General features: G+C 50.5%; 1 protein-coding gene across 5 annotated transcripts in view; it reads right to left on the minus strand.

Moving 5' to 3' along the window:
- The window catches only part of ANO1 (anoctamin 1), a 303,304-nt gene that overhangs the window by 113,017 nt on the left and 176,750 nt on the right, over positions 1 to 13,537 (minus strand). For 4 of the 5 annotated variants that reach the window (XM_063944141.1, XM_063944142.1, XM_063944140.1 and 1 more), the window contains one exon: positions 959 to 1,131. In XM_063944141.1, the coding sequence (XP_063800211.1) occupies positions 959 to 1,131 (173 nt within the window). Of the gene's footprint in view, positions 1 to 958; positions 1,132 to 1,655; positions 1,754 to 13,537 lie in introns of those variants that run through there. The other variant, XM_063944143.1, reaches the window with a different exon arrangement.

Here is a 13,537-nt window from a genome sequence, read left to right on the forward strand (position 1 = left end):
GGCACTTCTTTCAGAACATGTGCAGGTGGTAAAACTTGCAGAATTGCAGAAAAACTGCCCCTGCGTGAGTTTCCCCCCACTCCCATAACCACTAGTGGCATGGATTGTGGGTGTGAGGATCTCCGCTTTGCCTGCGATGTTATAATACTCTATAGGTGCTAGTTCTAGAATGTAAAACACACATATAAAATGACACAGGACCACAGGCACAGAGCATCCTGAATCCCTGCACTTAAAATAAGCTCGCACAACGTCTGTATGATGGCAGGTGGGTTTAGGGTCCAAGTGCAGGATGGTTGCAAACAGGCAGGGAATTTACTAAGAAAGGAAAATACAGTTTGCTAACACAGAGCAAAACTTTTGACATTTATAAATGGCCAATTAGTCTGCTCCAAGGTTTTGTGTTTGGACTGGATAATAGACAGTGTTTCCTACTCTTTGAACTCTCACAAATTGTGCATGTACAATATTTGGGCCATTTATACATATTTGGGCCATTTATACATATTTGGGCCATTTGTAAAAATTTTAATTCAGCTGGTAAAAGATAGTGACCCTGACTGATGTGGTTTGCTGGCAAGTGTCACTTGCTTAACTGACTTATAGCACACTGTAAAGAGAGCAACTGACTGATATACAAGATGGACATGTGATAATCAGATATATAGTAATCACTGGCTATTCTATTTTAGGGTGTTAGCCCCAGTTGCCCGTATTACACCTGCACATATACTAGTGAACACAAGAATGGGGACTGGTGTAAAGAAAGGTACAACTTGAGCCTCCTACAGATAATCACTGGGAGATGGCACGGAATTCTCGTGTGACTGTGAAGGGGTTAAAGTTATTGTACAGTGAAATCCCATAGGGCTTGTTCTCCAGCTGTAGAACATGTATAAGACTCATTGCTCTCCGCACAGTGCGCTAACATATGTTATGCAGAGCATCTGTCACTTACCAGTGTGTCAGGTTGGATGTAGCCAATGTCTTCTATTGCCTTGATGTTGATGATGTGGATGCCCTTCTCCTCATCCGAAGTGACATGGTACTTGTCGTTCTCCTTCATTGTGTCATGTAAACTTTCTGCAGACAGAGGATCGCCCTGCAAGGCTCCGCATACACTGTGCAGTTCTGCAAGACACAAGAGTACATCCAACTCAGGCAGTGATCAGAGCCTCTGTCTCCCACGCCTCTAAAAACCTGCTCTCCCTAGCTCAGCCTCTCTTGCCTTCCTCCTTTCTCTGCCCAGCAGCGTGTGTTCAATGAAAAGCCTCCGGGAATTCCTTGTCACAGTGTATTACTCAGCAATCAAACAATAAAATCACACTTTGGTTTATAATTTAAACTGTGTTTGCCATTGGTCCCCCTTTTCCTTCTGAACTCAAAAGTTTTCCTAGAGCGTGGCTAGCTTCTGTATTGGGATCCCTTGCACAGGTGGGTCATAGGGGGTAATTCAGACCTAATCGCTGCTTTGCGTTTTCTCACAGCGGGCAATCAGGACTAAACTGCGCATGCGTATGCACCGCAACGCGCAGGCGCGTGGCATGGGTACAAAGCAGATCGCCGATCAGCGATGGGTTTGTGCGACGGATCCGTGTGTACGGGCGATTGCAAGGAGATTGACAGGAAGAAGGTGGTTGTGGATGGCAACTGACCATTTTCAGGCGTGTTCATGCGTTTGCAGGGAGGGTTCCTGACTTCAAGTCTGGTCCCGGGCAGGCTAATGTGATCGCAGCGGCTGAGTAAGTCCTGGGCTGCGCACAGACTGCACAAGATCTGTTTGTACAGCTCTGCTACACATGCGTTTGCACACTTGCACAGCTCAAATACACTCCCCCTGTAGACGGCAACTATCTGATCGCAGCAGTGCAAAAATTGCCTGCTAAAGATCAGGTCTGAATTATACCTATAGTCACAATGAACGTGTGCTATCAGCACCTAATACATGGGTGTGCTTTGCTGTAACAAGGTAAATGCACCTGTTGGAAGAAACTTTAATGAGGGTGGACACTCTGTTCTGTTCCTTATTAATGTTTGCGGAATGAAATCATCGGACGGCAGATACGTTCTTTAATGCTTTATGATATATTTGCTCAGTTCACATCCTCTGCTCTGTCCCTAGACATTTGGGGAATTTGAGACATAAATATGTTGTAACCAAAGCTCCAAAGGTCACAGAATGAGCTTAAGGAAACCTTATGGAACGGCAGCAAAACAAACATAAAAATAAGAAAACATATATGTACTTCATGTACTATATAAAGCGTTGCGGACCCCGTACAGCTCCACATAAAATAATTGTTTCCTTGAAAATCTATTTGTGTTGTGCATATAGGGTGATCAACGCAGGGCCGGTTCCAGTGCTGTTTGCGCCCCCGGGTGGGAAGTAGGGGGCGTGGTTTCGTGCAGGGGGCATGGTCAGTTCCGCCCCCTGTTCAGAGTAGCGCTGCTGAAACGCTGTGCGGTGCGCGATGACGTCATCGCACACCGCAAAGCAAAGGTCCTGTCCACGAAGAGACACTAGACGCGTAGCGTCTAGTTCCCTTCGTGGAGAGGACCTTTGATGGGCGGTGCGCGACGATGTCATCGCGCACCGCACAGTAAAGGTCCTCTCCATGAAGGGAAACTAGACACTAGGCGTCTAGTTCCCTTCGGAGCGGGCAGCGGGTCACAGCGGGCTGCTGGGGGCAATAGCGGAGGGCAGCTGGGCAGTAGCGGATCTTGCCCTGGTGCGGCGCCCTCCGGATGGCGCCGGCGCCCTCCGGAAGGCGGCGCCCCTGGCAAAAGTCCTGCTTGCCCGTGGCAAGATCTGCTACTGGATCAACGCTCCAAGGGCCTAATTCAGCATGGAACGCTGCTGCAGCCCTGTGAAGTGGGCGCACGCGCAGCAGCTGCATTGGACGTGCGCACACAGTGATTGTGAAAGTGTATCACTTGAGCAAACGTCTCTGCCTGAATGACAGGCAGAGGCGGTCGCGGGCCGGGAGGGGGCATCGTGGCAGCGTTAAATGGGCGTCGACTCAGCATTGGGGGGCGTGGTCAGGTCAATGCAGGCATTTCTGTGTCGTTTGTGGGGCAGGCCGCGGTGGCTGCGTAACATCACACACAGCCCCAGCAACCTGAAACATGGGGGCCACTGGGAATTTTCCCTATGCCCCTATGGGCCAGTGCAACCCTGATTTTTACTGTATATCCTCTTCTGCTAAGATACATCTTCTTGGTGACAGTTGTGTATATATCCTAATGGAGCGGGAGCAGAGAGTAAGGATGGGGAAAGTCTCCTCGGGAGTAGGGTCAACCAGCACTGGCGCCCCCCATGGGTGTGTCCTTTCCCCCTTCCTCTTCTCTCTTTACACCAATGACTGCATCTCTAGGGACAAGTCGGTAAAACTCCTTAAATTTGCGGACGACACCATGCTAATTGGTCTTATCACGGATGGAGAGGAGACTGCTTACAGGAATGAGGTAGATCGGCTGGTCACCTGGTGCAGCGCTAACAATCTACAGTTAAATGCATCAAAGACGGTTGAGATGATCATAGACGTCAGGAAGCATCCCCCTACATCCGATACCACCCCCCCCTCCCTTCACTGGGCAGTGCAGTAGCGGTAGTTGAATCGGTTTGGTGTCTGTTTTTTCCTGTCTATTTGATAGGAAAAAACAGACTCCCAACTGACTTTTCAAACATTTGAATCTCCCCCATGATTGCTAGGAATCTGAAGTGGAAGGCCAGCATTGTGGGGAAAGCCCAGCAGAGGCTGTACTTCTTACGCCAACTTAGGAAGTTCAAACTGCCGTAGGAACTCCTGGTGCTCTTCTACTCAGCTATTATCCAATCCGTTATCTACACCTCGATAATAGTGTGGTTTGGCTCGGCCTCAACTCATGACAGGAACAGACTACAGCGAATAGTGGGGTCAGCGGAAAAAATCATAGGGACAAATCTCCCGGCGATTGAGGATATATATCGGGCAAGGGTTACTAAGCGGACGGAAAGGATCATCCCACCCTGCTCATGACATGTTCAGAAGGCTGCCGTCAGGGAGGCGGTACGCTTGCAACTGGTGAGAACCGCCAGACACAGGAACACTGTTTCCCCCCAAGCAACTACCCTAATAAATTCGATGGCCGCCTAGCCCATTCCATTTGCAATTCAACCTGGCACATGTATCTACGAACCTATCATGCTGCTCTTTGGTCTTGTTATGTATGTATACTGTCCTAGAGCAGTAACTATCGGAAACAAATTCCTTGTGTATTGTGTTGGATATACTTGGCAATAAAGTGATTCTGATTCTAATACTGTAGTCGGCTGTCATGAGGTTCCTTCTACTCCCACTCCCCCCGTCACATTCTCCATCCTCTAACAAAAGTCTGATAATAAAATAAAGTACGTCCATCTGCAGTGTGAAAGGGGAGAGGTTCAGCGGGAGGCGCTGGTGGTGAAAATGTAGCACCCACAAGAGAAGATCTTATATGTAAAGACGATAAGAAGATTGGTGGTGCTCTTTAAGTGAGTAGTTCAGCTGCTGCGTGTAGCAAGTACAATCAGAGAAGTTACATAATGCCCTTCCGTAACATACATGATATGGTCAGGCTTTATTACTGGTGGGGATAGTGTCCCTTTAACTCGTAATTCCTGAGGGTTGGTGACAAGCAGCAGAAACTCAGCTCTTCCATCAGCCATGGACATTACATAACTAGAGGCAATGAGGAAGGATGGAGCTGTTATGTGCGGCCCTCCCACTGGCTGCAGTCTTATGCTAAGCCTTCATACCATACCATCCTGCCGCGTGTCTGCACTATTCCAGTATCATCTATACACTTTCATCTTCTGACATTTCCAGTAACACTAGCTCTGCACGTGTCTCTGTTGTCCTTTATCTGCCAGTCACAATGACACCAGTGAGATCTCAAAGACAAACACTGAATGCACTGCTACTGTACACCAATGGCCTACTGGTAGACACAGTAGCGGATCTTGCCTCGGCAAGCAGGACTTTTGCCCGGGGCGCCGCACCAGGGCAAGATCCGCTGCTGCTGTGTCCCCCGCTGCCCCTGGCCGCTGTGAAGGGAAACTAGACGCTACGCGTGTCTAGTTTCCCTTCGTGGAGAGGACCTTTACTGTGCAGTGCGCGATGACGTCATCGCGCACCGCAAAGCAAAGGTCCTCTCCACGAAGGGAACTAGACGCTACGCGTCTAGTTTCTCTTCGTGGAGAGGACCTTTGCTGTGCGGTGCGCGATGACGTCAACGCGCACCGCACATCATTTCAGAGCGCTACAGTAGTTTGTACAGGGGGCGTAAATGACCACGCCCCCTGTACGAAGCCACGCCCCCTATTGCCGCCCGGGGCGCTCAAAGCCCCTGAACCGGCCCTGGGTAGACACACACATACTGGGGGAGATACAATTGTTTGAAAAGTCAGTTGGGTGTCTGTTTTTTCCTGTCTAATAGACAGGAAAAAACAGACACCCAACCGACTTTTCAAACATTTGAATTCCCCCCACTGTGTGTATATATATCTATATATATATATATATCTATATCTATCTATCTATCTATCTATCTATCTATCTATCTATCTATCTATCTATCTATCTATCAGAAATTGATGCACTGTTTATTAGCATGAATAAAGTGGAGAGGTCAGTGTGAATCATAATACGTTATACATCAATCATATGTTATATTTCCCTCTTATGAATTTGATCTAATTTGACCCCATCACCTGCTTTGTCCCATACAACTAGACCAGGGGGGTCATTCCGAGTCGATCGTAGCTGTGCTAAATTTAGCACAGCTATGATCATTCACACTGACATGCGGGGGGACACCCAGCACAGGGCTATCCCGCCTCGCATGTCAGTGCCCCCCCCCCCCCCGCAAAAGTGCAAAGGCATCGCACAGCGGCGATGCCTTATCACTTCAAGAGTAGCTCCCGACCAGTGCAGCTTTAGCGGCTAGACGCCGCCGTCCAGCCGCCTCCCGCCCAGCGACCGCCTCTGTCTCAGAGGCGATCGCTAGGCAACGATGGCTGCCATGCGCCGGTGCACTGCGGCGCTGACGCATGCGCGGTTCCGACCCTATCGCTACACTGCGATAAACTGCAGCGAGCGATCGGGTTGGTGTGACCCCCCAAGTTTTTTCGTTTTAGTGGGGGTGGACTTGGACCTTCGTGTTAGGGATCCACCAGATGAAGTCAACTGGTCGCGATTGGTGGGCCCATATTTCTGACGAAGATTATGCTAAGCACCTCAAATTTGCTGTTATATTGCACAGTCTTATATAATTACTCTAATTAGCAGCTGTATTTTCTCTTTTTTTCTGTGTGGAACTACTGTACAAGTCTCAGCATGATAGCACCTCTCATTGTGTTTAGAATTAGGGTGTGCAGTCCAAGGCACCCTTCCCCAGTGGCGTCACAAGCCGGGTGCGGGGGGTGCGGTCCGCACCCGGGTGTGACGCTTGACACCACACTGTGGGCTCCTCCGCAGTGACAGGAGCTGAGCGCTGCAGTGTGAAAGTCTACTACAGCAGAGGAACCGACAGCGCTGCAGACAGTCTCCGGGGGCAGCTCAGTACAGCCCTGCATCTCCGGAGATGCTGGGCACGCCCCCAGAGTGACGACCCCACGAGGCCACACCCCTGTTGCTAGCGACCACACTCCCTTTTTGCCACAAATGCACCCCCCCTGGTGTGCTGGGATATGAAGGGTGCGCACGGGTGTCACCACACCCGGTGACGCCACTGCCCTTTCCCCCCCAAAAAATCTGAAAAGTCGCCTATGCACAGAAGCAAAAGAAGTGTGCTGTTATCACTGTGCTGTACAGAGCTTCTGTGTAGGGAAAGGACAAAAAAATCTAGATTTGGAAACAGATGTGTCCTCTGTGATGATAAGGGGCATAACCTGGAGAAGGCATAAGGAAGTGATAAACCAGTGATATGTGCAAGGTGATAAACGCACCAGCCAATCAGCTCCAATATGTAAATTAACAGTTAGGATCTGATTGGCTGGTTCCTTTATCACCTCGCACATATCACTGGTTTATCACTTCCTTATGCCTTCTCCAGGTTAATACAGCTGCCCCTTAGTACCTAGCTGCGCTTGATTGGCTTATTGCTACTGTAATAAGCTACCTTCAACAAGCAGAAATCGCGATCGCATCGCAATTTCTGCTTGTTAGCAGAATTAGAGGAAGCCTCCTGCCGGCGCAGCTGGAGACTCACCGCCATCTTCCCGATCGCGGCAGCTGCGTGTGACCTCATGCAGCCGCCGTGACCGTGATTGTCAGGCAGAGGCGATTGCATTTTCTGTCGTCCCCCCCCCGCATATTTTTCTCTATAATTCCAGTTGGATCACACACTGCGATCCACCCTGAATTAGGCCCATTATATGAAGTTGTTAATTAAGACTTTCCTATTTATTGATTGATTAATTAATTAATTAATTAATATATCCATTTGGACTGTGACAGGAAATATGATTGCCTTTTGATTTTTAAAGTTTAGATTTTAAGTTTGTATTTAATTACTTTTTTTAAATATATTTATAGAGACACTATTCTCTCTTGTGTATATGACACTTCACAACATTCACAACATTCTTATATGGTGTATAAATAGGGTAATGGGACTTAAGCATTGACTACTACTAACACTGTTACCTGTGACATAAACCCTGAAGCACACACCTGCGCTGTACGGCTCTTTTTTTTTACATGAATCTGAACTCTTTACTGTCAGGAATCAGGGCGCAAAGGCGTCCAACTCTACTGAGCCCCTAAGCGTCTCACTGTGGAAGGTTTAATATAATCCCACAACATGGCTACATGACATTGACATGAGGGGCTAGGAGCAAAGCATTAGAAAATAATGGAATTAATTAACCAGAGTCGGAATGGAGCATAGAGTCCCTCAGAAAGGATAGGTTTCAGGGATGTGGCCAGCCACCAGTCTGTGGTCCTGCTCCACCAAGTAACTGACCTCACCAGGTACATACCTCCCAACTTTATTAAGCATGGCAGTGGTCTGAAAGGGGCATAATCTTGGGTCTGTGGTGCAACGCCCCCTGTTGATGACGTTTTATGGATGTGACAGTCTGTCAGCCCCCCAGCCTCTTTCTGCACTGTGTGGATGAACCATTCACCGCACACTACAAAAAATAAGCAATGCGCTTTGAATACTACATGATAATAGAAATTCAGAGATCTCATTTTGCATATATTGCACAAAGATATGATGAAGTCTCCAGGCCACGCCTCACGTGTGTTTGCTCCCTCTCATTCTCTCTCTGTCACTTGCTGGTCCAGACCTGCACGGATCTGATAAGTGACAAAGCCTGATTCTGTGTCATAAGCAGATCCGCATATCTGGTCTCATATAGCGTTTTTAACAAATTGTGCGCGTGCAACAGCGAATTGAGACATTTTTGTTTATTTCAGGCAGATGTTGGCTGGAGTTCTCCTTGCGTGAAGTGGATGATTCTGGGTGGCAACTGGTCAGCAACAATGTGGGTGCTTGGGAGTGTACCTCTAGAATTCAGTGCTATTCATATGGTGAATGGTTGGACCACTTTCAGGTCCAGTGCAATTCATACTAATGATACTTGCTGCGGCTGTGGATGGAAACACAGCGGGCAGAGAGGTTTCCCGCTAGAAGCTGCACAGCTGCAGTAACATAGGGGAGTACATCTGGCTTCCGCAGCTTTCCACATTTACAGCCACTTCGGGGAGTTTTGGGAGCTGCAATAAATAATGGATGCCTGATGGAGCAATTCAATTGTTTTGTGCACCCATTCATTATCGTGCTGTTCGTGTCCAAAAACACTGGGTTAAGGGGGTCATTCCGAGTTGATCGCTAGCTGAATTTGTTCGCAACGCAGTGATCAGGCTAAAAAAGGCAGTTCTGCGTACGCGGCGCAATGCGCACCCGCGACGTACGGGCACAACGAATGATGTAGTCTTGCACAGGGTCTAGCGATGCATTTCAGTTGCGCTGCTTGCTGCAGAGTGATTGACATGAAGTGGGCGTCACTGGGTGGCAACTGACCGTTTTCAGGGAGTGTGCGGAAAAACGCAGGCGTGCCAGGAAAAACGCAGGCGTGGCTGGGCGAACGCTGGGCTGGTGTGTGACGTCAAATTCGGAACTGAATAGTCTGAAGTGATCGCAAGCGCTGGGTAGGTTTTGAGCTACTCTGAAACTACACAAAAAATGTTTGCAGGCGCTCTGCGATACAACTGTTCGCACTTCTGCTAAGCTAAAATACACTCCCAATGGGCGGCGGCATAGCGTTTGCACGGCTGCTAAAACTAGCTAGCAAGTGATCAACTCGGAGTCGGAATGACCCCCCAAGTCCGGGTTAGAGCGCCCAAACTGTGGACTTTTTGCACATTTATTCTCAACACCTCAGGAGGCTGCAATGAGGACACAAATGCATAGAACGAAGAAAGTCTAATTTCTATTAAAACCACAAAACCTACGGTCACCTTTGCAATGTGCACTTCCATTATCTTTGTCGTTATCGCTTTGTTGTATAGCAAAATAATCTTTTCCGATCAGTCATTTTACATTATAAGTCTATATATCCTTATCTCTGATACGTATCTGCTCCAGCTGCTCGCTGTCACATCTGCGGACATGGAACAATGCTTCAGGTTTGGCGATACTGCCAAGTGACTTGTTAGACTGGATCCTACCTGACAACCAGCGTTTACCTACGCCCAGAAAGTAATCAGAACCTTTTAATGGACAAATATCCTGTGAGGATTTAGCACTTAAACAAAACCCTGCAGTAATTCCTCCTGTTCAGTTAACTTTACTTTATTGAATATTATTTTACGCAGCTTTCACTTAGTTTCCTACATACTGTATCCTGGTCATAAATCATCAGTCTATAAATCTCACGCAGGGTGTGTGCCTCAGTCTAAGCTATATTCTGCAATGCCGCCTATTATATCCGTGTAGTGTCTTGTGTGGCGTGATTGCAATGGCCAGGCATTGTTTGGATGTGGTTGCGATTGGAATCCTCTCCTATTACAGAGAGCATGCTGTACTTGCTACTCTCCTGCAATGTCCCAGAGAGACTCCCACATTTTGCAGTACAGGGGGAAAGTGCTAGATGATGCAGTTCACATTATATCATGGCTTCTACCCATTGCCACTTAATGCCACAAATTACACCACCTCGTGCCACCTCATGCACTTTCCACTAATCCGTGTCCTTATTGTACTCATCTTGCATTCATACGACCCTGAACCGGGCACAGACGACCTCATTCATAAAATCGCGTGCTGGGGTCCTCCCAGCACAGAGCACGGGCGCCAAGCAAGGAAATGGCCGGCAACAATACAATTGCGATCGCATCGCTGATTTGTGGAAGCACCCCGGCCTCTGTAGCCAGGCTGCGACGGCAGGTGCAGAGTGGGCATTTTCCGGGTCACATCGGCCCGAACCCGCCTCAGTTTCTCACGCTACACCAGCCCGACACCGCATCACCGCCCCCGAAACGCCACATGGCCGCCCCGTACTAACCTTGGCCTGTCAATCAGGCAGAGGCGTTCGTATAACAGAGATGCGATCGCATCTCCCCACCCACGCAGAGCTGGTCCCGCGCGTGCGCACTGCAGGGGAAAACGGGGAGATGCAATCGCATCTCAGTAGCGACTGCTACTGAATACCCCCCCAGAGTAGGTAAATATGGGATGCAGCTAATTTTCCGGATGTCGGGATCCCGGTGGTCAGGATACCGACGCTGGAATTCTGACAGCCGACAGCAGGAATCCCAGGGCAGCAGGGGCTATTTCCTCTTGTGGGTGTCTGCGACACCCATAGAGTGGAAATAGAACCTGTGGCAAATGCGGGGATTCTTTGCACTCGCCACACTGCTGGCGGACGGGATGCCATTGTTGGTATAGTGACGGCCGGCACCCCGGCCGCCAGTAAATCATACTGATCCCGTAAATATAATAGGGTAGATAGATATTTATTTATACACTAACATACTATAGCAGAAACAAAAGCATCATTGAACCAAAATATATACAGTATACACACATTTCTCCCCCAATGAACAGAGAAGTCAGGGGAGACCATAGGAAAGAAGGAAGAGGGCTCTAGAAATTGATGAGGAGACAGATAAATCACTTTTCTTTTCATCCCTTTTGTCTACACATTTCCATTATTGCCAGAAACAATTGTTTACTTTATCTTGCACAATGTGCAGTAATACACAATGGCACTGGGTGTAATGAGAACTAATTAAAGTATACAGACGTGCACCTGGTGTAATTATCAGCTGAAATGTAATAAAAATAATCGTTGATTAATGGATTAAACTATCCCCAAAATCTGGTAAGTGATGTAGGTGGTGACGCTGAAATGCTCGTGTGACCCCCCTGTAATACAGATCGGCTGCATGTATTAGTCCATATGCACGTTGCAGAGCACCCAGCCCTTTTCCACAGGCTGCACAACCCGCAGTCCCTCTGGCACATCCTCACTGAGCACTGCCTGCATCAGAGTGCCCCCTTACATTCCAGTTACACCTCAGCTCTGCATTAGGCTTATGGTGTTAAGATAAGCTGAAGGCTGCATAAGCCTGAGGCCATATAAGAGATCCACTTTTTGTGATTGGTTGTTAAGTGACTAAGCAGTTGCTAGGCAGATCAGTTTCCCCTTTTGGTTTTTTCCTATTGGATTGGAAGGTTGTGCATCAAGCTTAATAGGAGGGTCTTAGGATAGTATATAGGTGGGGGCCATTTTCCTAGACTTCCTCTTGCCATTCATTTTATGGCCCAGGAAGGTTAAGTACATTGGCACTGTAATTTCATTGCTGTTTTTCCTTTGTATATTAGCTTTCTGTTCTGCACCTCCCCCCCCCTTCCCCCCTTTTCTTTTCAGTGATTCTTCCTGTGACATGTTATTATATTGTATTTATTGGTTCCCCCTCTCCCCCTGGTTTGCCGAGCCCGCGCCGCTCCGCTCCCCCCACCCGCCTCGTGGAGGCCGCGGGCACCCCCCCGCTCCCATTCCCGCAGTGCGGCCCCTAGGAGACTCCTTTTGGCGTCGGCTGGCACGCGGCAGAGTCGGGCCACGACTACCCGCTACCCTGTCAGCGCGAGGCAGACGGCCAATGGCCGCTCTGCACGTGTCGCTGGGGCGAGCGGCTCGGCCGGGCCGCGGTCACCGGCGTCCCCGGCTGCTGCAGCGGCATCTACAGTTCCTTCGCCCGGCGCGCTGGGCAGCGCCGGGTCTCCTCCGCCTTACCCGACAGCGGCTCTGAGCGGCGGCTCGGGCGCCCACGTGGTGTCGAGCGCCCGCGGCGGGGCTGCGGAGGGCGAGGGGGGGGGCTGGGCCAACAGTGGGGAATATGAGTCTGGGGCAGCAGGGTGAGGTGCCCTCTGTCCCCAGTACGGTTTGTGGGGTACAGGTACCCCTGTCTGCGGAGGGGCCTGTAGTACCCAGTTAGGGAATGGGGTGCCGGGGGCGCTACCGGGTGTTTCAGGAGTAGGGGGCGTGGCTGGTGCTGCCGCAGCGCCCGCCCCTCCTGCGGTTGCATGGCTGGGGTTCCCGGTTGGGAGTCACGCATCGGGGGCCTTTTGGCTGGGCCCCCGGTCGCCCGTTGCGCGGCTGCCCGTGTCATCATCCCCGGTCGTCGGGCTCCAGGCGCCTCCTCCTGGCCCGCCGGGGGCGCTGCAGTTGGTGGCGAATCAGTCTTCCATCGTGGCGGCTTACCACCTGCCCGGCCCTGCCCACTCGATGGACGCGCCCAAGGTTTCGCTGGGGACCAATTTTTCCCCGGTGTCCTTCCTTGGCCTATTGCGCCGGCGTTCCCTGCAGCTGCCTGAGCACCCTCCATGGGCCTAACGGTGGCGTCCACACCACAATTTTACCCTTACTTTGACGGCTCGGGCTCCGGCGTCTGGCCCACGTGGTCGGTCGGCGGCCCCCCGGGTTATGGTTCCCCTCCCTGCCTTTTCGGGCTCGCATCACGGGCCGCCCCTAGCTGTAGCCAATCAATTGGCGCAAATTTTGCCGCCCCTTCCTGCCCCTCCACAGTTCCCCCCGGTTTCGTCCGGATTTTCAGAGGCGGGCGGTTACATGCCGCATCCTTCTTGGCGGCCTGCTTACTCCATGGGGGGCGCTGCGGGGGCCGGGACTGCCTTCCCCCACGCCGTCGGGTACCCCTCAATTGGGGGTCCTCACCCGCCGCTCCCCGCCGGCCCTCCGCCGCGGGGGGCGGCTGTACTTGGCCTCCTCCCCTGCATGCTCACCCCATTACCATTTATGCGCTGGTTTCCCCCGCGCCTGTTGTCCCTTCTGTTTCTCCCTCACAGGTGCTGGCCGGTTCCGGGGCTACGTCGCGTGGGGGACGAAGGTCACAGAGGGACGCGGCAGCAACGGGGGAAGTTCGGCCACCAACTGAGTCGGGTGCAACGGACGACGCTGTTCCGGGTTCTTCTGACACTGGTGAGCATGCCCTTCCTTTACACAGTTCATCTAGTTGTTCTTCCTCATCATCTAGCAGTGTTCATT

Source organism: Pseudophryne corroboree, chromosome 11 (assembly GCF_028390025.1).
Source record: "Pseudophryne corroboree isolate aPseCor3 chromosome 11, aPseCor3.hap2, whole genome shotgun sequence".
Lineage (NCBI taxonomy): Eukaryota > Metazoa > Chordata > Amphibia > Anura > Myobatrachidae > Pseudophryne > Pseudophryne corroboree.